Source organism: Zalophus californianus, chromosome 8 (assembly GCF_009762305.2).
Source record: "Zalophus californianus isolate mZalCal1 chromosome 8, mZalCal1.pri.v2, whole genome shotgun sequence".
NCBI lineage: Eukaryota > Metazoa > Chordata > Mammalia > Carnivora > Otariidae > Zalophus > Zalophus californianus.
The window spans coordinates 87,266,589-87,294,166 of NC_045602.1; the positions used below are offsets into that span (position 1 = coordinate 87,266,589).

The 27,578-nt window shown below is 42.9% G+C and overlaps 1 protein-coding gene across 2 annotated transcripts in view; it reads left to right on the top strand.

Annotated features, from left to right (window-relative positions):
• The window catches only part of LOC113937879 (sulfotransferase 1C1), a 41,290-nt gene extending 21,104 nt beyond the window's left edge, over window positions 1–20,186 (top strand). Inside the window, exons 3-8 of one of the 2 annotated variants that reach the window (XM_027622796.1) lie at window positions 10,865–10,962; window positions 14,071–14,197; window positions 15,127–15,221; window positions 16,619–16,799; window positions 17,031–17,153; window positions 19,881–20,186. In XM_027622796.1, coding sequence (XP_027478597.1) covers window positions 10,865–10,962; window positions 14,071–14,197; window positions 15,127–15,221; window positions 16,619–16,799; window positions 17,031–17,143 — 614 coding nt within the window. In that variant the 3' untranslated portion in view covers window positions 17,144–17,153; window positions 19,881–20,186. Of the gene's footprint in view, window positions 1–10,864; window positions 10,963–14,070; window positions 14,198–15,126; window positions 15,222–16,618; window positions 16,800–17,030; window positions 17,313–19,880 lie in introns of those variants that run through there. The other variant, XM_027622794.1, reaches the window with a different exon arrangement.
• The last annotated feature ends 7,392 nt before the right edge of the window (window positions 20,187–27,578 follow it).

The following is a 27,578-nucleotide window of genomic DNA, read 5'->3' on the forward strand; positions in this document are numbered from 1 at the left end:
CAACAGACAGTTAACAGTCACCTTACAGGCCATACAATGGCACTAAATTCATACCTTTCAATAGTTACCCTGAATGTAAATGGGCTAAATGCCCCAATCAAAAGACACAGGCTATCAGATTGGATTAAAAAACAAGACCCATCAATATGCTGTCTGCAAGAGACTCATTTTAGACCCAAAGACAACCCCAGATTGAAAATGAGGGGGTGGAAAACCATTTACCATGCTAATGGACACCGAAAGAAAGCTGGGGTGGCAATCCTTATATCAGACAAACTAGATTTTAAAACAAAGACTGTAATAAGAGATGAGGAAGGACACTATATCCTACTTAAAGGGTCTATCCAACAAGAAGATCTAACAATTGTAAATATCTATGCCCCGAACATGGGAGCAGCCAATTATATAAGGCAATTAATAACAAAAGCAAAGAAACACATTGACAAAAATACAATAATAGTGGGGGACTTTAACACCCCCCTGACTGAAATGGACAGATCATCTAAGCAAAAGATCAACAAGGAAATAAAGACTTTAAATGACACACTGGACCAAATGGACTTCACAGACATATTCAGAACATTCCATCCCAAAGCAACGGAATACACATTCTTCTCTAGTGCCCATGGAACATTCTCCAGAATTGATCACATCCTAGGTCACAAATCAGGTCTCAATCGGTACCAAAAGATTGGGATCATTCCCTGCATATTTTCAGACCACAATGCTTTGAAACTAGAACTCAACCACAAGAGGAAAGTAGGAAAGAACTCAAATACATGGAAGCTAAAGAGCATCCTACTAAAGAATGAATGGGTCAACCAGGAAATTAAAGAAGAATTAAAAAAATTCATGGAAACCAATGAAAATGAAAACACAACTGTTCAAAATCTTTGGGATACAGCAAAGGCAGTCCTGAGAGGAAAGTATATAGCAATACAAGCCTTTCTCAAGAAACAAGAAAGGTCTCAAATACACAACCTAACCCTACACCTAAAGAAGCTAGAGAAAGAACAGCAAATAAAGCCTAAACCCAGCAGGAGAAGAGAAATCATAAAGATCAGAGCAGAAATCAATGAACTAGAAACCAAAAGAACAGTAGAACAGATCAACGAAACTAGGAGCTGTTCTTTGAAAGAATTAACAAGATTGATAAACCCCTGGCCAGACTGATCAAAAAGAAAAGAGAAATGACCCAAATCAACAAAATCATGAATGAAAGAGGAGAGATCACAACCAACACCAAAGAAATACAAACAATTATAAGAACATATTATGAGCAACTCTATGCCAGCAAATTAGATAACCTGGAGGAACGGGTGCATTCCTAGAGATGTATCAACTACCAAAATTGAACCAGGAAGAAATAGAAAACCTGAACAGACCTATAACCACTAAGGAAATTGAAACAGTCATCAAAAATCTCCCAAGAAACAAAAGCCCAGGGCCAGATGGCTTCCCAGGGGAATTCTATCAGACATTTCAAGAAGAATTAATACCTATTCTCCTGAAACTGTTTCAAAAAATAGAAATGGAAGGGAAACTTCCAAACTCATTTTATGAGGCCAGCATTACCTTGATCCCAAAACCAGACAAAGACCCCATCAAAAAAGAGAATTACAGACCAATATCCTTGATGAACATGGATGCAAAAATTCTCACCAAAATACTAGCCAATAGGATCCAACAGTACATTAAAAGGATTATTCACCACGACCAAGTGGGATTTATCCCTGGGCTGCAAGACTGGTTCAACATCCGCAAATCAATCAACGTGATACAATACATTAACAAAAGAAAGAACAAGAATCATATGATCCTCTTAATAGATGCAGAAAAAGCATTTGACAAAGTACAGCATCCTTTCTTGATCAAAACTCTTCAGAGTATAGGGATAGAGGGTACATACCTCAAGATCATAAAAGCCATCTATGAAAAACCTACAGCGAATATCATTCTCAATGGGGAAAGGCTGAGAGCTTTTCCCCTAAGGTCAGGAACGCGGCAGGGATGTCCACTCTCACCACTGCTATTCAACATAGTATTAGAAGTCCTAGCCACAGCAATCAGACAACAAAAAGAAATCAAAGGCATCCAAATCGGCAAAGAGGAAGTCAAACTCTCACTCTTTGCAGATGATATGATACTTTATGTGGAAAACCCAAAAGACTCCACCCCAAAACTGCTAGAACTCATACAGGAATTCAGTAAAGTAGCAGGATATAAAATCAATGCACAGAAATCAGTGGCATTCCTATACACCAACAACAAGACAGAAGAGAGACAAATCAAGGAGTCGATCCCATTTACTATTGCACCCAAAACCATTAGATACCTAGGAATAAATCTAACCAAAGAGGCAAAGGATCTGTACTCAGAAAACTCTAAAATACTCATGAAAGAAATTGAAGAAGACACAAAGAAATGGAAAAACGTTCCATGCTCATGGATTGGGAGAATCAACATTGTGAAGATGTCAATGCTACCTAGAGCAATCTACACATTCAATGCAATCCCCATCAAAATACCATCCACTTTTTTCAAAGAAATGGAACAAATAATCCTAAAATTTGTATGGAACCAGAAGAGACCTTTAATAGCCAGAGGAATGTTGAAAAAGAAAAGCAAAGCTGGCGGCATCACCATTCCGGACTTCCAGCTCTATTACAAAGCTGTCATCATCAAGACAGTATGGTACTGGCACAAAAACAGACACATAGATCAATGGAACAGAATCGAGAGCCCAGAAATGGACCCTCAACTCTATGGTCAACTCATCTTCGACAAAGCAGGAAAGAATGCCCAATGGAGAAAAGACAGTCTCTTCAACAAATGGTGTTGGGAAAATTGGACAGCCACATGCAGAAGAATGAAACTGGACCATTTCCTTACACCACACACAAAAATCGACTCCAAATGGTTGAAAGACCTAAACGTGAGACAGGAGTCCATCCAAATCCTAAAGGAGAACACAGGTAGCAACCTTTTCGACCTTAGCCGCAGCAACTTCTTCCTAGAAACATCGCCAAAGGCACGAGAAGCCAGGGCAAAAATGAACTATTGGGATTTCATCAAGATAAAAAGCTTTTGCACAGCAAAAGAAACAGTCCACAAAACCAAAAGACAACTGACAGAATGGGAGAAAATATTTGCAAATGACATATCAGATAAAGGGCTAGTATCCAAAATCTATAAAGAACTTATCAAACTCAACACCCAAAGAACAAATAATCCAATCAAGAAATGGGCAGAAGACATGAACAGACATTTCTCCAAAGAAGACATCCAAATGGCCAAGAGACACATGAAAAAGTGCTCAACATCACTCAGCATCAGGGAAATCCAAATCAAAACCTCAATGAGATACCACCTCACACCCGTCAGAATGGCTAAAATTAACAAGTCAGGGAACGACAGATGTTGGCGGGGATGTGGAGAAAGGGGAACCCTCCTACACTGTTGGTGGGAATGCAAGCTGATGCAACCCCTCTGGAAAACAGTATGGAGGTTCCTGAAACAGTTGAAATTAGAGCTACCGTTCGATCCAGCAATTGCACTACTGGGTATTTACCACAAAGATACAAATGTAGGGACCCGAAGGGGTACGTGTACCCCAATGTTTATAGCAGCAATGTCCACCATAGCCAAACCATGGAAAGAGCCAAGATGCCCATCGACAGATGAATGGATAAAGAAGAGGTGGTATATATACACAATGGAATATTATGCAGCCATCAAAAGGAATGAGATCTTGCCATTTGCAACGATGTGGATGGAACTGGAGGGTGTTATGCTGAGTGAAATAAGTCAATCAGAGAAAGACATGTATCACATGACCTCACTGATATGAGGAATTCTTAATCTCAGGAAAGAAACTGAGTGTTACTGGAGTGGTTGGGGGTGGGAGGGATGGGGTGGCTGGGTGATAGACATTGGGGAGGGTATGTGCTATGGTGAGCGCTGTGAATTGTGCAAGACTGTTGAATCACAGTTCTGTACTTCTGAAACAAATAACGCAACATATTTTAAGAAAAAAGAAAAAGAAGAAGATAACAGGAGAGGAAGAAAAGGGGAGTATGTCAGAGGGGGAGACGAACCATGAGGGATGATGGACTCTGAAAAACAAACTGAGGGTTCTAGAGGGGAGGGGGTAGGGGGATGGGTTAGCCTGGTGATGGGTATTGAGGAGGGCACGTTCTGCATGGAGCACTGGGTGTTATGAACAAACAATGAATCATGGAACACTGCACCAAAAACTAATGATGTAATATATGGTGATTAACATAACAATAAAAAAATTTAAAAAAAAAGAAATATACAGAATATTCCACCCTAAAACAACAGAATACTCGTTCTTCTCAAGCGCACATGGAACTTTCTCCAGAATAGACCACATACTGGGTGACAAATCAGGTCTCAACCGATACCAAAAGATTGAGATTATTCCCTGCATATTCTCAGACCATAATGCTTTAAAACTGGAACTCAATCACAAGAAAAAATTTGGCAGAAATTCAAACGCTTGGAAGCTAAAGACCACTCTGCTCAAGAATGTTTGGGTCAACCAGGAAATCAAAGAAGAACTTAAACAATTCATGGAAACCAATGAGAATGAAAACACATCGGTCCAAAACATATGGGATACTGCAAAGACGGTCCTAAGGGGGAAATACATAGCCATCCAAGCCTCATTCAAAAAATAGAAAAATCCCGAATTCACCAACTAACCCTACACCTTAAAGAACTAGAGAAAAATCAACAAATGATGCCTAAGCCACGCATTAGAAGGGAAATAATTAAGATTAGAGTGGAGATCAATGAATTAGAAACCAGAAACACAGAGATCAGATCAATGAATCTAGAAGTTGGTTCTTTGAAAGAATTAATATGATGGATAAACCACTGGCCAGACTTATCAAAAAGAAAAGAGAAAGGACCCAAACTAATAAAATTATGAATGAAAGGGGAGAGATCATGACTAACACCAAGGAAATAGAAACAATTATTAGAAATTATTATCAACAACTATATGCCAATAAACTGAGCAATCTGGATGAATTGGATGCCTTCCTGGAAACCTGTAAGCTGCCAAGACTGAAACAGGAAGAAATTGACAACCTAAATAGGCCAATAACCAGTAATGAGATTGAAGCAGTGATCAAAAACCTCCCAAAAAACAAGAGTCCAGTGCCTGATGGATTCCCTGAGGAATTCTACCAAACATTCAAATAAGAAATAATACCTATTCTCCTGAAGCTGTTTCAAAAAAATAGAAGCAGAAGGAAAACTTCCAGACTCCTTCTATGAGGCCAGCATTACCTTAATCCCCAAACCAGGCAAAGACCCCATCAAAAAGGAGAATTTCAGACCGATATCCCTGGTAAATATGGATTCCAAAATCCTCAACAAAATCCTAGGTAATAGGATCCAACAATACATTAAAAGGATCATCCACCACAACAAAGTGGGATTTATCCCCGGGATGCAAGGGTGGTTCAACATTCGCAAATCAATCAATGTGATAGAACACATTAATAAGAGGAAAGAGAAGAATCATTTGGTCCTCTCAATTGATGCAGAAAAAGCATTTGACAAAATACAGCATCCTTTCCTGATTAAAACTCTTCAGAGTATACGGATAGAGGGAACACTCCTCAAGTTCATAAAATCCATCTATGAAAACCCCACAGTGAATATCATCCTCAATGGGGAAAAGCTGAGAGGATCTCCCTTAAGATCAGGAATACGTCAAGGATGCCCACTCTCGCCACTATTGTTCAACATAGTACTAGAAGTCCTAGCCTCAGCAATCAGACAACAAAAAGAAATAAAAGGTATTCAAATTGACAAAGAAGTCAAACTCTCTTTTCACAGATGACATGATATTTTATGTGGAAAACCCAAAAGACTCCACCCCCAAATTACTAGAACTCATACAGCAATTCAGTAATGTGGCAGGATACAAAATCAATGCACAGAAATCAGTTGCTTTCTTATACACTAACAATGCAACTGTAGAAAGAGAAATTAGGGAATCAATTCCATTTACAATAGCACCAAAAACTATAAGATACCTTGGAGTAAACCTCACCCAAGAGGTAAACAATCTATACTCTAGGAACCTCAAAATACTCATGAAAGAAATTGAAGAAGACACAAAAAGATGGAAAAACATTCCATGCTCATGGATCAGAAGAATAAACATTGTTAAAATATCTATGCTACCCAGAGCAATCTATACCTTCAATGCCATCCCAATCAAAATTCCAATGACATTTTTCAAAGTGCTGGAACAAGCAATCCTAAAATTTGTATGGAATAGAAATGATCCCAAATCGCCAAGGAAATGTTGAAAAAGAAAAACAAAGCTGGGGGCATCACGTTGCCCGATTTCAAGCTATATTACAAAGCAGTGATCACCAAGACAGCATGGTACTGGCACAAAAACAGACATATAGACCAATGGAACAGAATAGAGAGCCCAGATATGGACCTTCAACTTTATGGTCAAATAATCTTCGACAAAGCAGGAAAAAATATACAATGGGAAAAAGACAGTCTCTTCAATAAATGGTGATGGGAACATTGGACAGCCACATGCAGAAGAATGAAGCTCGACCATTCTCTGACACCATACACAAAGATAAACTCAAAATGGATGAAAGACCTCAATGTAAGACAGGAATCCATCAAAATCCTAGAGGAGTGCATAGGCTGTCACCTCTTTGACATCAGCCACAGCAACTTCTTTTAAGATACATCTCCAGAGCTAGTGAAACAAAAGCAAAAATGAACTTTTGGGACTTCATCAAGATAAAAAGCTTCTGCACAGCAAGGGAAACAGTCAACAAAACAAAGAGGCAACCCACAGAATGGGAGAAGATATTTGCAAATGACACTACAGATAAAGGGCTGGTATCCAAGATCTATAAAGAACTTGTCAAACTCAACACCCAAAAAACAAATAATCAAGTCAAAAAATGGGCCGAAGACATGAAAAGAGACTTCTCTGAAGAAGACATACCAATGGCTAACAGACACATGAAAAAATGTTCATCATCATTATCCACCAGGGAAATTCAAATCAAAACCACATTGAGATACCACCTTACACCAGTTAGAATGGCAAAAATTGACAAGGCAAGAAACAACAAATGTTGGAGAGCTTGTGGAGAAAAGAGAACCCTCTTACACTGTTGGTGGGAATGCAAGTTGGTATAGCCACTTTGGAAAACAGTGTGGAGGTTCCTCAAAAAATTAAAAATAGAGCTACCCTATGACCCAGCAATTGCACTCCTGGGTATTTACCCCAAAGAGACAGATGTAGTGAAAAGAAGGGCCATATGCACCCCAATGTTCATAGCAGCAATGTCCGCAATAGCAAACTGTGGAAAGAGCCGAGATGCCCTTCAACAGATGAATGGATAAAGAAGATGTGGTCCATATATACAACGGAATATTACTCAGCCATCAGAAAGGATGAATACCTACCATTTGCATCGACATGGATGGGACTGGAGGAGATTACGCTAAGTGAAATAAGTCAAGCAGAGAAAGTCAATTACCATATGGTTTCACTTATTTGTGGATCGTAAGGAATAGCATGGAGGACATTAGGAGAAGGAAGGGAAAAATGAAGGGGGGGAATCGGAGGGAGAGATGAACCATGAAAGACTATGGACTCTGAGAAACAAACAGGGTTTTAGAGGGGAGGGCGGGAGGGGGATGGGTTAGCCCGGTGATGGGTATTAAGGAGGGCACATACTGCATGGAGCACTGGGTGTTATATGAAAACAATGGATCACCACATCAAAAACTAATGATGTATTGTATGGTGACTAACATAACATAATAAAATTTAAAAAATTTAAAAAAAATAACTATGATAGAAGGGTAGGCTCCATGCCAAGCCATAAAAATCCAAGTAAGCAGAAGACAGGATTTTCCCTCTATATCTTTAGGGCTTGTGTCTTTGGGTTTGGATTCTCCCTTGTGATTAGAAATCCCAATTATGACACTGAGATCATCCGCAGCTGCAGCTTTTGCTTTAACTCTGGTTGAATTAGTCATGGGTTGGAGGTTGTGTGTGTCACCTGCCTCTCTCCAGAATTCCACTTTCAGGCTTTGCGGGTGGGTCTTTTATTTTTTGTTTGTTTGTGTGTTTGTTTTTGTATTTGCTAAATTTTTTTTTATTTTTTTTAATTTTTTATTATTATGTTCAATTAGCCAGCATATAGTACATCATTAGTTTTTGATGTAGTGTTCAACGACTCATTGGTTGTGTATAACACCCACGGCTTGTTGCGGGTCTTTTAAAATGTTAAGCATTTGGGGATTCTTGTAAATACCGGCTAGTTGACTCACATCCATAGGTTGCATAATAGCTCAGAGCCAGTATTAAACACTCTCAACAGCCAGCCAGCCCCTTTTCCTCCCTCCTGCCCTACAGTCTTTTAAAATATTTTTAATCTTAAGGCATGTAAAGTTTCAAATTTCTGTTTCTAATTCTCTATTACCCCCCACGGATTTGACCCTGTGAATTGTCACTCTGGCAGATGTCCCCAGTGGCCAGTACCAGCTGCTTCCCTCTCCAGGGTGTCCCAATCCACCTCACTGGGTTTGGGGTCATCCTCCACTAGCCCAGTGGTGGCAGGATCAGGGCTAGCCCCTAGGCCCAACAGTATAGAATCAGTGCCTTGGCATGTTGGTACACCTCGACACTGATCAGTGCCCACGCCACTTTTATGAGTGTTTCACATGTAGTGGGGAGCTTGCTAATTTCCTTGGACATTTTCATTGGTGCAGACAGCAGGTGTTCAGGTCATTTGTATTAGGCCATTAGATTTTGTGCCACTACACACCAGGAGTGGGACCCATGATACCCCATAGTGTCAGGGGACAAGATGCCACAGCAGCAAGGTATGCAGTGACAGAGGGACCACAGGCCCCAGTCACTCTTGCCTTTTTGAGGGGCCATGACTTCCTCAGTGTGGGCATCCCTATCATCCAGGTTAGAATTCAGAGTCCTAGTGCCTCCCACAAGCAAAGCCAATCAGGTCAGGAGAGTATCCCTCTCCTCTTAGGGGCAATGCACCTTTCTCTGGTCCCACACTTGGGCAACTTGTGCAACTCATATGTTCCCCTCTGTTAACTAAAGACAATAAGACCTTGCCAAAATCTTGGCCAGTTGTCCCTAACAGTCAGTAGCGGGGTCTGTGCTAAAAGCTGAGACTCACACTCAAAGTCTAACACCCACTGCAGGTACCCCCTGGACATTAATAAATGGAAAACGCATCTATAGCCCCTCAAACCAGCTGCAATTAGCAATACCCTTAAAGTTTCAGAGAATTCTGGTTGCTTTTTTTGGAGCTTTCACTTTTGGGATGAGAACTTGGGGCAGACTTCTAAATAGACAGCACGCAGTTGGACTCCTCCCCAATGGATTACCCACCTGAGAAAGCCATTTGCAGCTAAAATACATTCCTCACTATCAAAGGCAAACTGACTCAATCCATCCTGATTGTGAAGCCATTTGTGACTTTGTTAAAATAACATTTGTTAGTAGAGCCCCAGGTAGGCTGGTGAGCCTCAGTTTAAGAAAAAACTATAAGGAATCGAAATAGAGAGGTTTACTACTCCTAGGTCTTGGTGGTTGGCAGTGAGGAATTAGTAGGCTATTTCTTTTGCTTGTGCAGGATTTTTAATTTTCTTCCTCTTACTTCCTTATTTCCCATCACTGCCAGGTCTCCAGGGGGTGCCTCCCCTTCTCTATATATCTGATTCTCCACCAGAAGCTGTGCTTCTCCAACCAAGGCTGCTACTCTGCAATTTCAAGCCCCTTCCCCTGAGTTTCATGCTGCATGTGGCCAAATCCCAGTCTGTATTTGGTTGGTTGTTTGTTTGTTTTTAAGATTTTATTTATTTGAGAGAGAGAGAGCACAAGCAAGGGGGGGCAGAGGGGCAAAGGGAGAGGGAGAACCAGATACCCCATTGAGCAGGGAGGTCAACATAGGGCTCAATCCCAGGACCCTGGAATCAGAGCTGAGCCGAAGGCAGATGCTTCACTGACTGAGCCACCCAGGTGCCCCCTGTACTTGGTATTTTAACACTCAGCATTGGACATTCTGTTTCCAAGGAGGATTTTTTCTGAGATTCATCTAGTTGTTCCTTGTCTGTCTGCTGCTTTCCACAATGTCTCTTAGGCCTCCCCCTCTATGGCTTTCCACACCCACAGACTAACTGATTTCCAGTCGTGGCGGTCACATTTACTAACTTGGAGAAATTACTTGACCACAGTAAGGCTCAAATTTTCATCTGAAAATACATCCCAGCACAGAGCACAGTGCTGGTGTTTGGTGGCTGTTGCAGTTCTTGGCCTGGAAAGTAAAGGTTAAAAGAAAGCATGAAGCTATTTACATGGAACTGCTAGCCTTGTAGAGTTGGCCAATAACCCACCTCCCTTAAGAGGGAAGCCAGCTCTTCTCCAGCTGCCTTAATCTACTCCCCATTGCAGTAATAGAACACCCCAAAGGACAAAATATTCAAGTGCTTGTTGGGGACATAGTTGCACCAACCTCACCTCCCAAAACGTCTTCATCTTCCCACACAAGTATAACCAATACCCAGCAAATAAGGAGAGTAATGTTGCCTCAGTGGTTTCCAGTATCTCATTAGTGCTTTCCTTTACCTGAATGGATGGTAAAAGTGTCATTAGGAGGGAATCATTTAGACATGTAAAAACCATAATTTTAGGCAGAGCCAGCTATTTGGTAAACCTCATTTCAGATATCTGACAAAACAATAATATTGAATTCATGGAGCTGATGAGAAGTGTTCCGCTAAATGGTGTAGCCTTCTTTCCCAGGTCTGGATCTGGCCAGCAAAATGCCTTCTCCTAGAACTATGAAGACTCACCTGCCTGTTCAGTTGCTGCCAACTTCCTTCTGGAAAGAAAATTCAAAGGTAGGAAAAGCCAACTTTTCAAACCCAGTTTTGGTCAGTATGGGTAGATAATGTATCCATCTAAATAGAAAAAATCAAAGATATTGAAAAATAAATAATCAATGGAGGTATAAGGCAGATGGCATTACTCCCACATTCCCACATACTCCATGCTGTATCCAGCTTTCCTTCAAAATATTATTTCTGGGTACATACTAGGAAGTTTTCAGACAAAATCATTCTGGTTGGTTGCCAATTAAGCCATATCCAAAGAGAGCAATTGGTGAAACAAAGCACATATTTCCTGAAGAAGGCTATTATCTTAGTTCAAATCATCTAAGAAACAAAAGCCACGGCCAAGGAAGACATAAAAGGAATTTATTTAGGGAAAACCTGTGGAGAGAAAGGTAGAGCAAGGCAAAGGAGGGTGATACTACATTGGCCACCCTTAGAGCATATTTCATGGAGCAAGCACCCAGGAACTATTACACCTCTATGTCCTCCATTTCCAAAATTTTTCATTTATTTTGACTCTTCCAAATTCAGGTTCAATGTGCAATGTACATCAAATATACTGGTGTTTCTTTTTGATGTATGCTTAATCAGTGAGCCTTAAAGTCAAATATTGACTTACAAATTTGCCATGAAAAGTGTAGCCATCCAGCAGAATCAAATGCTTATATCAGCTAGACCAACATGTCTTCTCTCTGTGAGCAAGCTGCTTTAGAAATCCAGACTGAACCCTTACCAAGGAAACCATAGGGGTCAAGTCTGTTAGCCAAAACACTCTCTCCTCCGTGCAGTGCTCAGATACACAGTGCAAGTAATTGTTTTTTACTCTAATTTTTCTGGGCTTCTCTGAGTCACCAGCACTTCGTCTTGACCATCTCTGAATAAGGTACAGTACAATTGAATAGGATTCCATATATCAAAATGCTATCCCATTCCTGATCTGCTTCCCTGGGATTACATCTAGGTCACCTTCATTTTTGAAAACTTCCTGCTTTATACGCACAGATAAATAACTTCACTCATATGTGACTGTTGCTGCTCAAGAAGCAATATTATTTCCAAATGCTATTGTAGACTCAATGTCAGAAGACAAAATAACATCTTGTTAGTCATCATACTAGCACCTTCTTTTTGTAAAATCAGGCCTTGTAAAATGTAAAAATCTCAATGACAGCACCTCCCTTTATCTGCTCAAAATTGTGGATTATTTGAGTAGGAAAGGACCTTAAAGAGCTTAGCCCAAGATTTGCATTTTATGATGCAGTGATAAGCTAAATAATCATCCCCTAAAGATATCCATGTCCTAATAACCAAAAACTGAATGCTACCTTACATAGTAAAATGGGCTTTGCAGATGTGATTAAATTGGGGATCTTGAGATGGAAGATTATCCTGGATTATCTAGGTGGACCCTAAATATCATCACAAGGATCCTTATAAGAGGGAGGCAAGAAGATCAGAGGAAGAAGTAGGAGATGTGATAAGTGAAGCCAGGGATTGGGTCAAGAGCCGAGGAATGCAGGTGGCCTTGAGATGCTAACAACAGCAAGGGAAGGGATTCTCCCCTAACATCACCAAAAGGGACCAGCCCTGCCAACAGCTTGACCTGAGCCTAGTGAAATCTAGCCTCCAGAACCATATAAGAATAATTTTCTTATTGTTTTCAGGCACTACATCTGTGGGAATTTGTTACAGCCACCACAGGGGACTCACACAGCTGGATCAGCAGAAAATGTATTGGACATTAGGTCACTCCCAGTCATCTGACTCTCGCCGCAAGCACACTGAATATGTTCCCTGCCTAGCCCAGACTGCCCTTTCACAATTACTCAGGCTTACAGAAAGGCAATAACCAACACAAGCATTAAGAAATACATTTACAGGGGCACCTGGGTGGCTCAGTTGGTTAAGTGTCTACCTTCAGTTCAGGTCATGATCTCAGGTCCTGGGATCAAGCCCCACATCCGGCTCCCTGATCAGCAGGTAGTCTGCTTCTCACTCTGCCTCTTCCTCCCCCTGCTTCTGCTCTCTCTCTCTCTCTCTCAAATAAATAAAACCAAAAAAAAAAGAGAGAGAGAGAGAGTGAGAGAGAGAAAGAAAAGAAAGAAAGACATTTACATTATGACAAGATGGTGCAGCTGTGTCACAGTTTTTGTTTCCCTACCTGCTCTCATAAATATCAGAGAAAAATTGAGTGGTACGAAAAGAGGCAGAGAAATAGGCCTGGTCCATGTTCCTGTAATGCAGCAGTCTATGGAAAGGCAGTAGAGAAAGCAAGAGCCTGGGCCAATTGTCTGAAAGGGAAATGTCACTGGGTGAGTGGTTCTGTTGGACACAGGAATTCTGTTCAGTAAATGAGACATGGGAAAATGCTTGAGAAACCATTAATGTGCTCCTCCTCCCTGGCTCTGCTGAGAATGCACACAGAGGCCAGGTGGGCATGGAACCACAGGACAAGAAGCCAAGAGGTCAGCTCTCCCAAGCCACACCACAACCCTGTTTTTCCAATGAGAAGAATCATCACAAGCAGTTCCAAAGGGAGACTTAGCACTGCCCTCAAAGGTCCTGAAATCTTACCACAAATGAAAAGTTAAGAGTGATCATTCATCTGTAAGGCTGCAGCTCATCATGTACAGAGGAGACTAGACTAGACAACTGAGTGCTTTAGCTACCCCCTGTGCAAAAACCTAGTTAGAGTTCTTGCTTAGTGCAAGCCAAGGAGGACCTACCTTTCAAACACACTGGAAAATACCACAGTGGCCTCATTAGTCTTCAGAAATATCATAGTTAGGGTGACTGTAGTATTTATCCTGCAAACCAGGATACTCTTGAGAGAGAGGAGCATACGTGCATGCTCCTAATCATTATCTAAGACCACAGATATACACTGGAACTCTGTCTGGGCATACTGGAAGATGTGGTCATCCTGCTTACAGAAAATGCATGCACGTTCAGTTACTCAAATAGAATAGTCTAAGATTCTAATTTTAGTATATGTGCTGCCGAAGCGAGCACAGAATAGTCTAAGATTCTAATAACATGGTCCTCTGCACTGAGCAATAATATTTCTCTGTTTTGTTTGCTGTCTGTCTCAATTCCCTTGCTGGTTGATTTCAGATTATCTATGTGGCTAGAAATCCAAAGGACTCTCTGGTGTCCTACTACCATTTCTCAAGAATGAATAAAATGATGCCTGACCCTGGTACATGGGAGGAGTATATTGAGGCATTCAAAGCTGGAAAAGGTGAGTAAAAGGAAATTATGGGTTCATGTTTCCTCATTCATTCTTCACATTTCCTTGTTCACTATTGACATCAGAAAGGAAAGTTTTTCATTGAATGATTGTGGTCACCAAGGTCATGGGAGGATGTGGATGGCACATTGAAACTGGGTCATTTGGGGATAATTTAGCTAAGAGACTATTTAGAAAGCTACAGGCAGAGTTTAAAGAAACCAACAGGTGATAGTGCAGTGTTTTGGCGTGAACACCAGCAGGGAGCTATTGTCTACTGGAAAAAGGACAAGGCCCCTTAATAGGGGAAAGAGTCCACCACAGTGAGCCAACAGGAAGGGCATCAGGGAAATAAACCACACCCTTCTCACTCTCCTCCTGCCTCCAAAAGCCTTTCAGTGCCTTTTGCTGGCAAATCCCAGGTGGAAGCCTGAGGACAAAGGAGTCCATTGACACAGTCCATAGAGGTCAATCTTGCAGGGTAGAGGAAGGTACAGAATGGATTTGGCAGGGCCAACAAAAGACACCCAGTGCACCTCTCCTCCTCCCAGTCACCATGAGAGAGAGAGCAAAGGTGCCCAAATATTTGGTAATTATAGATTTTTCAGAATGAAAATCAGCCCACTAAGGGACAGGATCTGTTGCATAACACTAATCTAGGCACCATGCAGTGACGCTGGGGGAAAGAAAGATTATGATCTCTGGCCACTACACAGTAACTCATGTGGTAGTAAATTCAAGAGCAAAAATATAAACCAAGGAATCCAGAATACTTTTTATCATCTCCTTAAATATTAAAAAGTCCCTGTCTTCTGCAAATAAGAATTCTGGCCAGGGTCTTTTTCTTCTTTGTCTTTGTCCCTTTTAGTTGAGACAACCATTCTCATTTTGTAAGTTTCAAGTTGATATTGATGCCCCCCCTTCTCTCTTGTTCCCTCCAGTGCTGTGGGGTTCCTGGTATGACCACGTGAAGGGATGGTGGGATGCAAAAGACCAGCACCCTATTCTCTACCTCTTCTATGAGGACATGAAAGAGGTAAAAGGCAGTGCAATCTCCATTAGACCCACCATGTTCTCCAGTGCAGCAAACCACATTTGGGACCCTGGCATTTGAGCTTGCCCACAGAAGAGCCTTCAGTGCAAGTCCTTTCTCTCCATGACATTTTTCCCAACTCAGTTTTATCCTCAGAAGTTCTAACTACTTTTCTGCTCTTCTCAATTTTATTTGCTTCAGTTCACAATTTCCAGAAGATCCTTCCTCCTCAGGAAATATCACATGCCTTTATGGTTGAATTAATCCTGACACTCATGAACCATGTGTCTTCACCTACAGAATGGGTATCATCTCATTTTGTATCTCATGAAATTATTATAAGGATTTTTTAGATCACATTTGTAAAGTGCCTAGTTGTGTTCAGTGAATGATCAGGGAGAGTTTCCTTCTCCCTGTTCCACACCCCAGACCCACATCACAAATGAAGTTTAATCCATATAAACGTTGGCAGGATTGGTCCCACATATTGTGACAGAGAACGGATTTCTCCTTTTCAAGTCACTGTGTATGAGAAGCATGACAAATTCACTCTCATGACCCCAGGGATTAGTATCCTAGAATTACAAACTACTTATTATGCCAGCGCTGAGAAATCCAATCAAAAACTATAGCTCCCTGGGGCACCCGGGTGGCTCAGTCAACTGAGTGTCTAACTCTTGATTTCAGCTCAGGTCATGATCTCATGGGTCATGGGAATGAGCCCTGTGTCCAGCTCCGCGCTCAGCGGGTCATCTGCTTGAGGATTCTCCCCCTCTGCCTTTCCCCCTGCCCTCTCTCTCTCTCAAATGAAAAAACAAATCTTTTTTTTTAAAAAAGAAGCTATAGCTCCTTTTCTGCAACTCTTTGATCAGAAAGAACCAGTGCACAAGAATTTACATTTCTGGGTCAACTTGAGATCCCCTGTATTCATCCCCTTACTAACCTTCTATTAAACTCACAGGCTCTTTTGCCATCTTCTATTGCTCAAATACTAGAGTATGTCATACTGTGCTTCACCTGCAACATTTCCCCTCCTTTATACAACCTTCCTAATCTCTACCAGGAGACATAATTGTTCCTGTCAACAAATCTCATAATACTGTCTGTGTGCGAGCAGCATGTTTTCTGGGCAACGTTTTGCCCAGTTAGTTATGTCTACATTTATCCCCCTATTGCAAGGTGAGCCTCCTGGTGGCAAGAACGGCTCTCATCTTTGTGTCATGGCAGCACCTGAGATGGTACAGTGCCTTGCACATAGTCATCACCTAAGGGATAGTTGTTGAATATATTTGAACTGATCGCTTAACTCAATTCCTCCCAAATACTGTTTGTCCAAGCAGAATGTCATCCCTAAAAGAAAACCCAAATTTATTTGCTTTGTGTAACTCTTCCACATATAGGACCCAAAGCGGGAAATTCAGAAGATATTGAAGTTCCTAGAGAAAGAAATGCCCGAAGAAGTCCTGAATAAAATCATCTATCACACCTCCTTCGATGTAATGAAGCAAAACCCAATGGCCAACTACACCACTGTGCCTACTGTCCTCATGAACCAATCTGTCTCCCCTTTTATGAGGAAAGGTATGTAAATTTATATTCTTAAATACCAGATTGGACTCTGTAGTACCCATGATCTGCTTAGATTTTCCAGTAATGTTTCATGCCCCATTATTCATTCCTATCAATGACACTACTGCATAATTTTCAGAGGCAAACTTTTTTCTCCACCCCGTTCTTGTGCTGGCTCCAAGGATGCATGCTCCCTCCTCCCTGTACTCCTGTGGCAACCTCTGAGACTTTGACTTGTTTCAGGGATGCCTGGAGATTGGAAGAACTATTTCACTGTGGCTCAGAATGAAGAATTTGACAAGGACTACCAGAAGAAGATGGCAGGGAGCACCCTGACTTTCCGCACAGAGATCTGAGGACAACAGGGTAATACATCAGTCAGAACCTCCTTCCTAGATTTTAGACATTTGAGCCTCATAATCAAGAATACTTAAAACTACCATACCCATCCTCTAATCCTGACCTTTCCTACACTATCCATAGATTCTATGCCACTATGATATATTTCATCCAAATGTAATCAAATCCTGCATAGAAGTTTAAAATTAAATTACATGATCATTCACATAGACACCTATCTCTTGTGTAACACATTCTAGGCACTATGCAGTGATGCTGGGGAAAGAAAGATTATGATCTCTGGCCACTACAGAGTTATCTCATGTGGTAAGAGATGTGTAATAAGAATTCTGGCCAGGGTCTTTGTCTTCGTTGTCTTTGTCCCTTTTATTTGAGACATCCATGCTCATTTTGGAAGTTTCAAGTTGATAGTGATGCCCCCCCTTCTCTCTTGTTCCCTCCAGTGCTGTGGGGTTCCTGGTATGACCATGTGAAGGGATGGTGGGATGCAAAAGACACATGACATACCCCATCACTAGCTCACAATAGCCTGGCTGCCCAGATGCAGAATTCATGAAAAGAGAGAAATAAATAAGAGTAGAACTTCAACATAAGAGAAAGTGAACAAAACGCAAAGGAGAATTGAACACCAGGGAGAATATGTAAAGGAACCAGGGTTTATCCTTAACCATTAAGAATGAGACAGAGAGGATGGCCCAGCTCTTGGAAGTATTAAGTTGTAAGGCACAGATGGTGCTAGTGAGCTGTGCCTGATTCAGACAATCTCAAGCTGGATATGGTCTCAAGACCAAAGAGAAAGGCTGGAGTGGGAATGACTGATGAGCAGCACACGATAAACAAGAAACAGTTCACTTCTGACGCCAACACAAGGCTGGAAGACAGGAAACAACTTATATTTCAGATGAGCTTCTTAGAAAGGGGGGAAAAAGTCCTGAAATCAGTTTCCCCTCTCGCAAATAAAATAAAATACCAGCACCACATGCACTTTAAGAAAATCTTGACTATCACATTTCTGGAAGGATCACATTTCATGCCTCATAAAAAGAGGCTCTTAGCAAAATTGTCAGGATTGCCAAATTATTCAGCTACACATGTAATCATGTTCTGCTCCTTTTTTTTTTTGTCATTAAAACCTCTCAAGAAAGTGTCTAGCATCATTTACACAAGTAGTGAGAAGATCAGTATTATTTTAAGTATTAAGTATTTAAGTATTAAGAAGTATTATTTTAAAAGAATGTTAGGAAGGTGCAGCTTGTGGGAGTGGTGCTTTCCTGTGCCACTAAATCATCAGATACAGGAAAACAGCAACCCCACCCAGGAACAAAAGAAGTCCTGTTTGCATTCTATCATGGTTCTACTTTCTAAGGTAAGCATGAAAATCATTAACCACAGTGACAAATAATCCATTACAGGATTTGTGCAGAGTGCTTAGCTGCTCTAAGGAAAGATGTAATGAGGTGAACCACATGGATACATTTAAAATAAGTTTTATTCTAATCACGTGTTACACATTTACACACACACATTCCTCTATACACCATAGTCATGCAAGATCACATTGTAAATGTTCATGGTTAAGGGACTTTGAAGCCATGCATTTAGAAGGAGAGAAATACACAACAGTGGGAAATGGGACGACCTTGGAATCCTGAAACTTCAGAATGAGAAATCGGAGAATCAGGTCACACCATCCAATGATCTCATTTGGGATGAGACTAAGACTCAACTCCACAGGCCAGTGCCAGCAGAGCTGGTGGACTTGGGTCCCCACCCTGGCAGCCCCCTTTCCCCAGCATACTCCTAGAACCCTGCTCATGGCCCACACCTCCTCCTGGGCTGCAGCTGGTGCTTGCAATGTTCCTCTGGACACTCAGATTGGTGTCATCACAACTTGAGGTTCCAGGAATCCTGTCTGATTTTTTAACAAATCTCAAAACCTTCCTAACTGGCATGTTTAGAAAAAGAAAAACAACAAGCCTTGGTGGAAATATGCTTTAGAAAGGCAGTTCTTCCCTGGGAGGACCCTGGATCAGAGTGTCATTGTGATGGAAAAGTCTGTGAGTGGGAGGTAGCTCTGGGCAGAAGCTGACCCTTCCCAAAGTTGAGTGTAACCTGCCAGGCCCATCCGCCCCTCAGAGCCATCTGTTGTTGCAGGCTTCTGGGCCCTTCTTTTGCTCTTAGGTATTCTGTGGGTCCCCCAGCCCGACATGTACAAGCCCATTGCCTGCCCTCAGAGGAGAGGATCTCATTCCCTATCCTGCATCTGCGTATCTTCTGTCCCTTCCCCTTCTCATTCATAATAAACCTGTGCAGGGTTTGCTGATAATGGAACTTCAAAACGTCCATGGCAAATTTAGTCCATATAAGCTGGAATATCCTGAATTCAAATATGTGAAATGCTAATGACAAACGATGGAGAAAGGAAGTCAAGGCATGGGAATAAAAACTCTTAAACATTTCTAGGTATCTACTCTTTTTTTTTTTTTTTTTTGGCTTGGAGGAATTCAAGTTTTTACTGGTAAAATCCAATGACCAGCTTTCTTCTGAGAGGTTTACTTTTAAGTGGAAAAGCACCCATCCTTTCATTGTCAGTGCCTTCCCCTTATCTCTTCCTTCTGGTTTGTTGGTCTAGGGTCATGGGGGTGGGGGGGTTAGGAAACTATGGCCCCTGAGCCAAATTCATATTCATTTGGTATGCCCAGAAGCTAGGAAGGGTTTTCTTATTTTAAAAAGGTTGTTGCAAAAACAACATCAACAAAGAAGAATGACCCACAAAGCCTGAAATATCATCTACTATCCAGTCTCTGAGCTGAGTTTCTGGGTCTGCTTTAGCTGGGCCAGGACCTTATGTGAATGAGTCTGGAGGCATCCTGAAGATCCATATTTGTGAAGACTCACGCTCCCATATTTGGAACCTGAGAGCAGAGGTGCTGGATGGGATCACACTGAAGCCCCAGAAATCTATATATTGCCAGAGCTTCTGCTTCTGCTGCCCAACAAACAGCGAAGGGCACCTCCACCGATAAGAGTGTGTGCACTTGGGGTGGGGGGCTACCTTCATTTGAGAGTTGTGAGGGTAGTACTTCCAGACATGTAGGCCCAGGGAGGGCCCAGGTCAGCAGGGATGTCCAGGTCCTGAGGTGGGGTCTGCTCCACCAACGCCATCTGAGCATACCCCTGAGAAGCAGTACACATGTTGTGGGTTCTAGGAGTAAGCAGGTGGGCATAGCCGAGATCCATGGTGGATGTGGACCAGGCTGGCAGGGATTCTAAAGTAAGTACAGGGAACAGATTTCAGGCAGTAGCAGGAACAGGGTCCCAGCCAGAAGAAGACAAAGACCAGGAAGGTCTGCGGGTGGCTAATGGATAGCTCTCCATGTATTAGGTCACCCCAGTGAACCCCTGCATTGCCAGGGTCTTATGGGTAACCAGTCCCCCAGGAACTGTAATTGGTGGGGTAAGGCTCAGGTCCAAAGTTTGGCAGGAAAAGCTGGACTGACTGGCTAGGGCTTGGTTCACACCGTGCTTAAAACTTCACAATCCATCATGGCCTTAACCAGAAGGCCACTGGCTCCTCCCTGAGCTTCAGGAAGGTGAAGAACATCCCTGACCGCTACCAGGATCAGCAATGCAGAGCAGGGAAGAGAGGGGGTATGCAGAAAGTTGGGCCAGGCAAGTTTCCCACATGAAGCTCTGTGCACAGGGTTGGCTGTGACACCCAAATGTAAGCTCAAGTGTCCTTCCCAGCAACCTGTGCTCTGAGCCCAAGACAGTAGCATGAAACATGTCCCAGCACTGCACCCCTCAGGTCCCAGGGAGATGGGATTTGATGGAACGTCAGGTCACCACACTGCTTCAAGAAGCAGCAGGAAGCTGCAATTTCCTGCTGCAATTGACCACAGGCTGCCTCGCAAGGCAGAATGTTCTCAGGGCTCTCCAGAAGCCTGTGGCATCCCCTGTTTATGGTTGGTTTCCGGAAGCAGACTCTGGATGAGGATTCCTGTGCAAGTAACATTTCAAAAGTGTTTCCAGGAGAGAATCATCAGAGAGTGAGGAAGGAAGATGGGGAGGGATTCTGCACAGTCCCAGCCTCAACCTCATTCTCAGGGGGCTCCTGTGAGAGTCCCTCCAAGAGGCAGGGCAGGGAGCTGGGCTTTCCTTTCCTGCCTTCAACCCTCCCTGTGGCTGCCCTGGGATATATCAGCTCCCAGACTCCTGTGCTCTCAGAGCTTCTGGGCGAAGCCACCCCAGTGCCCAAGGGCAGATTTCCTTCTCTGAAGGAAGCAGGCCAAGGCCTGTAGGAAAGAAGCATACAGCTGTAACATGAGGCAGAGGTTGGTGGTGCCAATCCAAAGGCATCTGGGCAGGGCACCAGAAGCACTGCTCCATTTCCAGAGAACTTTAGTGGGGAGGAACCCACCTCTGAGTCCCATGTGAAAAGCACACCACTGGAGCAGTACCACCAAGAACCTTGAGTTCTACATAATTGGAACGCTTCATTGTGAAGCTGGGAACCAGGTAGTCAAGTGAACACAGGGTGAGGAGGGGCTGTTCAGCATGAGGAATAGCAGTGGGTGCATGCGTGGGATTGGTCTGCCAGTTCAGCATTTTTGCCACCCAAGCAGGCAGGGCCTTCAGCTGCAGGTGCAAGTCCCCCTTCTTTCCCACCACACCCTGCTCCCTCACACATAGTGTGTGGCCACTCAGGTGGAAACCACCTGGAACCTGAGACACACACTCTAATCCCCTTCCATGGGGCAGAGGGTAGGGGGTCCCAGCCAATGGGGGTCCTTGGAAAGCATGTCCCCTACTATACAAGTCCTACTATGATCAAGAGAACAGAGTCAAGAGTTAAGTCTGAAGCGGGGGACTAAGACAAGATGGCCAGAGAAGATGTCCTAGAGAGGGCGCAAGTGTGGGTCACAACTGAAATACAAAGCTGAAGAAGCACAGGGATAGGGAGAGGGGACAGGAGGGGTGGGGAAAGTGAGCACCAGAAAGGATCTGGGGGCAAATACCAGAATCTTGAAGTATGCTGATGGCAAAATTCACCAAGAGATGAGCACCCCTTAAACTAAAGGGGCAAAATGCTGCTTTATTTTCTGGATATATTACATACTTATTAAATATTTAATTTCTAAGAGAAAGCTGAAAATTTTAAAACTTTTATACTTTCCCACTTAACACTGAATTTTATAATGAAACCTATTATTGAGATAGATGCATACATACATAGATGGTAGATAGAGCTAGAGAGAAAAAAACTGAAACTGTTTTAAAGTGTATTTGATTGCATGGGCATATCTTAATGCCTGCAGGCCATGAGATTTCACGATAGCGTTTGCCTGGCACATCAACCCCAGGAAGATGTTCCTATCTTCCAAAGATTTGCCTTTACAAATAGACTTTGGGCTGATGTGCAGTTATGTCAAAGAAGATCTCAAGCTGAAAAACAAATACTTTGAAATCATAAAGCAATCTGTACACAAAGCTTCATACAGCAAGCCTGGCAAGGTGAATGATAAAAGACCTTGGATTGCAGCTTTGTTTCTGGAATGTTGTCATGAATCTAAGTCGGCAATCGACAGAAGTGCAAGTCCTCCATTTCTTAGACACCTGACTCATGCTTTTCACTCAAACTTAAGAGAGTAGGCTTACACCTCTGTCAACTAATCCCTGTACATATATTTCTTATTAGGAGACTGGGGGTTCTTTGTAAGAGAGAGACCAAAGACCACATGCTTCCATCTGGGTTGGAGGACTAAACAAGAGAATCAACCAAGGCTCCTTCCAGTCTAGCATCTGTGATTTAAAATTCAGATCTGAATATATTCTGCTCCCTTCAAAAACTTCCAAATGGTGCTTCTGTGTGATTCACTCCCACATTTAAATCTCCAGTCTCAAACCCCACCCCACCCCCAGGATTGTTATATTTTCAACTGCTGGGTAGATATTCCCACCTACAGTATCTATGGCACTTCAGTCCTAAAAATGTTTAAAACCTAACTCATTCCCTTCCCCTTTCCCTGCTCCCTCCCCCTCATAAACTACTGACTGCTCCTGATTTCCAGTTGCTGTTCATGAGAGCACTATTTTCTTGGTCATTTTTCTCCTTGATATCCAATAACTTAAATACTATTATATAAAGCTAATACTTAAATAATATGGTGTAAAGTCAATACATCTTACACTACATGATAAGGGGATGAGAGAGGGAAGAAATAAATATTATATGTGTACATAAACACAAACATTCATAACAAGATAAGAAGGAAATTCTCATGAAAATTACCACCCTCATTTCTGTAACTGGTAATGTGGTCATAGCTGGTATTCCTAACTACCTTCTTCCACTCCGTATTCCCTTTGCCCTCAGCAGGATCTTCAACAGGTTGTGGTTCTTGGTGGGGTGACCCAAACCTCCATTCCTGAAGGGTCTGGACCATTAGTCATCCTGCCTGGATTGGGTTGTTGTAGTTTTTCAAAGACCTTAATCACAGGGCGTGGGAATAGTAAAAGATGTCCTAAGGGATGTGCCGTGTTCCAGACTCTTCCTCACCTTCATACAGTCCCCTTGGTAGCAAAGCAACTACTTTATTTACCTGTTGACTCAGAGGCATGAGGAACCCAATAGCCTGGCAGCAATCTTAACTTCCTGTTCAATGGTATCACTTTTGATGATGGTGAGGGATGGTGAATCATCCCTCCCTTTGGAACTAAGGTCTCTAGGAACCAGTAGAACACAAACTTACAGGAACAGGAAGCAAAACTTTTGCTAATGGGTCTCTAGGTGTAACAGCAAGTGGTGCCATTATTCCCATCCCCACTCCCTGATTCCTGGACCCATGAATCCTGGCTATGGGAGAAACAGCACCATCTATTGAACGCTGATTCAGAGAATGTACAGCCTCCTGAGGAATCTTGCCCCAGCCTTTGAAAGGTATTACCACCCAGTTAGCACTGTAACTGAGTCTTCAAAAGGTCATTCCACAGTTCTATCAAGCCAGCTGCTTCAAGATGGTGGGAATGGTAAGAGCAGCAAATCGATTCACTCCACTTTCCAAGAAACGATTCCCTTGATCAGAAGCAATGCTGTGTGGAATGCCTTGGTGATGGATAAGGCATTCTGTAAGTCCACAGATAATAGTTTTGGCAGAAACGCATCCAGGGAAGGCAAATCATATTGTAACAGCACTCCAACCAGTCTTAAGCATTAACTTGCTTCAAGTTATGCACTCCTTGCATGCTAACCTAAACCCCATAGTTTGTAGCAGAACTAACATATTTCCCTTGAGATCCTACAGACCCCTGGCCTTGAGGAACAAAGGACCAGACTTTCCAGAAGATAAGGCCTTACTGCACTCAAAACAGCCACCATGATCATGGGGTCCTCAGTAAGAGACACCTGGGAATCTTGATTCCTGGTATAAGGGGAGGAGTCTGGACTGCCTTGCCAGGACACAGCTCTTTGAGCTGCAGGGGTATCCTTTACTGAGAGACACCTGGCAGACTTGATTATTGGCAGAGCAGAGGAATCTGGAAGCCTTGCAAATGCAAATTATTAACTGCTGAGCATCAACTTCTTCTGCATGTAGCCCCCTCCCCCACTTCTCACACTTTCCACTGGTTCCATTGCACAGGGAAGACAGTCTTTGGGATGTTAATTTACCATCTTCCCAGGTTGCCAGCTTCCCAAATAAATCAACTTTTGCTTTCCCACCATTACCTGTCTCTCAAGTACAAGCCAGAGTCGGGCTCCATGCTGGGCATGGAGCCTAATTAAGATTCTCTCTCTCCGGGGGTGCCTGGGTGTCTCAGTTGGTTAAGCATCTGACTTTCAGCTCAGGTTGTGATCCTGGAGTCCTGGAATTGATCCCTGCATCCAACTCCCTGCTCAGCGGGGAGCCTGCTTCTCCCTCTCCCTCTGCCTCTCCCTCTGCTTGTGCTCTCTCTCTCTGTCAAATAGATCAATAAAAAACCTAAAAAAAATTATCTCCCTCTCCCTCTGCCTCTCCCCACCCCCTCTAAAAATAAAGAAAAGATGAGTAATTATTTAGAGAGATTTATTGGCAAGGATTTGCTCCAAAATCCTAATGGTTGCAGTTCACCTGTAAGAGTCCATCAAATGTTCCAAACAGCATCCTTCTCCGCCACTGCCACTCCAAGCACCATTGGATCTATCAGATCACATGGTCCAAGTGGCAGAACAGCTTGCACAACAGCCTGGTCCTATAGCAGAGCCTTCTCTTATTCTGGGCCCCACCCAAAACTAGCAGCTTTGTCGGGTCACTCAGTGAATGGGGCTGGAGTAGCACACTCAAATGGGGAATATGTTGCCTACAAATCCAAAGAGGCACACCAGGTATTGTTTTGGTTGTGGAAAGGGCCAGAGGCAACAACTTATCCTTCACCTTAGAAGGAATTCTTGACATGCCCTGCACCACTGGGCCTCTAGAAATTTCACTGCCATAGAAAGCCACTGAATTTTTGTTGGATCTATTTCCCACCCTCTTATATGCAAATGTCTTACCAATATGCCTAGAAGAGTTGTTATTCTTGCTCAATAGTTCCTATCAGCATATCACCAGTGTAATTGATCAATGTGATATCTTGTGGAAGAGAAAGGTGATCAAGGTCCACATGGGCTAAATTATGACATAGGGCTGGAGAGCTGATATACCCCAGAAGTAGGACAGTGAAGGTGTATTGCCAGTCTTGCCAGCTGAAAGCAAATGTTCTGGTGGTTTTTATGAAGATAAAGGATGGAGATAAAAGCATTTGCATGGTCAATAACTGTATATCAGGTACCAGGCAATGTGTTAATTTGCTCAAGCAAGAAGGCCACATCTGGTACAGCAGCTGCAATTAGAATTAATACTTGGTTAAACTTACAGAAATCCACTGGCATGCTCCAAGCTCAGGGGTCTTCAGCACAGGCCAAATAGGAGACCTGAAAGGGGATGTGGTGGGAATCTCCACCCCTGCATCCTTCCAGTCCTTGATGATAGCATTAATCTCCGCAACGTCTCCAGGAATGCGGTATTGCTTTAGGTTTACTATTTTCCTGGGTGGAGTCAGTTCTAGTGGCTTCCACTTGGCCTTTCCTACCACAATAGCCCTCACTCCACAGGTCAGGAGAACATGAGGATGGATTCTCTGCCAAGAGAATCCAGCTTCCAAGTATGCCTATTGTGCGTTCCAGAGTTTAGAAGAATAACCACAGTTTGGGTTTGAGGATCCATGGAACCAATTTGAGACAGACTCCATCAAACACCTGACCTCCGTAAGCCCCTACTCTGACTGGGGGACCATGGTGATATTCGGGGTCTCCTGGAACCAGTGTCAGTTTAGGGACAGTGTCCAATAGTCCCTAGCAGGTCTGATTATTTCCTTTTCCCCAATGCATGGTTACCCTGATAAATAAATGGCTGTAGGGCCCTTTGGGGAAGGCTGGAAGAAAGATCAATGGTATATTTTTGATAGTTTACCAGAGTCCCTCCTCAAGGGGACCTGGCCTTCCTTCATTCCATGGGATTCTAGGTCTGCAAACTGATGCATGTCTCAGAATTGACTGAGGAGCCTTGACTTCCTGTTCTGACAAGTGAAGTTAGACTTTGTTCACTTGACCTAGAACTTAACTTCTTATACAGATCAGAATTTAGCAGGTTTCCAGTCTGTTTCACTTCTAGGGACACCACAATCACTAGCCAATGCCATAAGTCTGTACACATCAGAGTATTCTGAGCTCTGCTTTGACTCAGCTGTCCTTTATGGTAACTGTGTCAGTGAGCCATCTTGCTCAACTATAGCCCCCAACAGCTAAAGGCAGAAATAGAGTAGACCGCTTAACTCATCTCTAACTGAAACCCATTGTGCTTATTTCTTATCACACTTTCTTCAGACATTGACAAAGACGTTTTGCAATGACTGGACCCAGGAAAGCCCTGATAGCAACAGAATGCCTAGAAGACCACATATGACATGTCCGCTTCCCTGCCCATGATCATGTGCTGAACACATACCAACCCCCACTGTGGATCATGCATTCTCTGCACAATCTGTAGGTGTCCATCTTGCTGCTGGAGAGGTTAGTTGTTCAGGGTTGAACCCGCCACCTCTCCCAACTGCTGGCACCCAAAATAAATTTCTCCCTTTCTTTTTTCCAAGCCCTCATCTCCTGAGTTATTGCTTTCTCTTGGTATGAGCTTATCCGAGTTTGTTCAGCAACATTGTTGGCAAACCCAGCCAGGAGCTGTGTTTTCCATTTCTCCAGCCCCCTCAAGATACCCCAAGTCAGAGCAGTTGGCCGCAGCAGGGCACCAGGGCTCACCCATTTGTTTCCTGAGTTAGTGATTGGAATAGATTGATTGGTAACAACCATACCCACCTTGTCTCTGGTGGTTGAGTGCCACCACTTGGCCCTGCCACTCC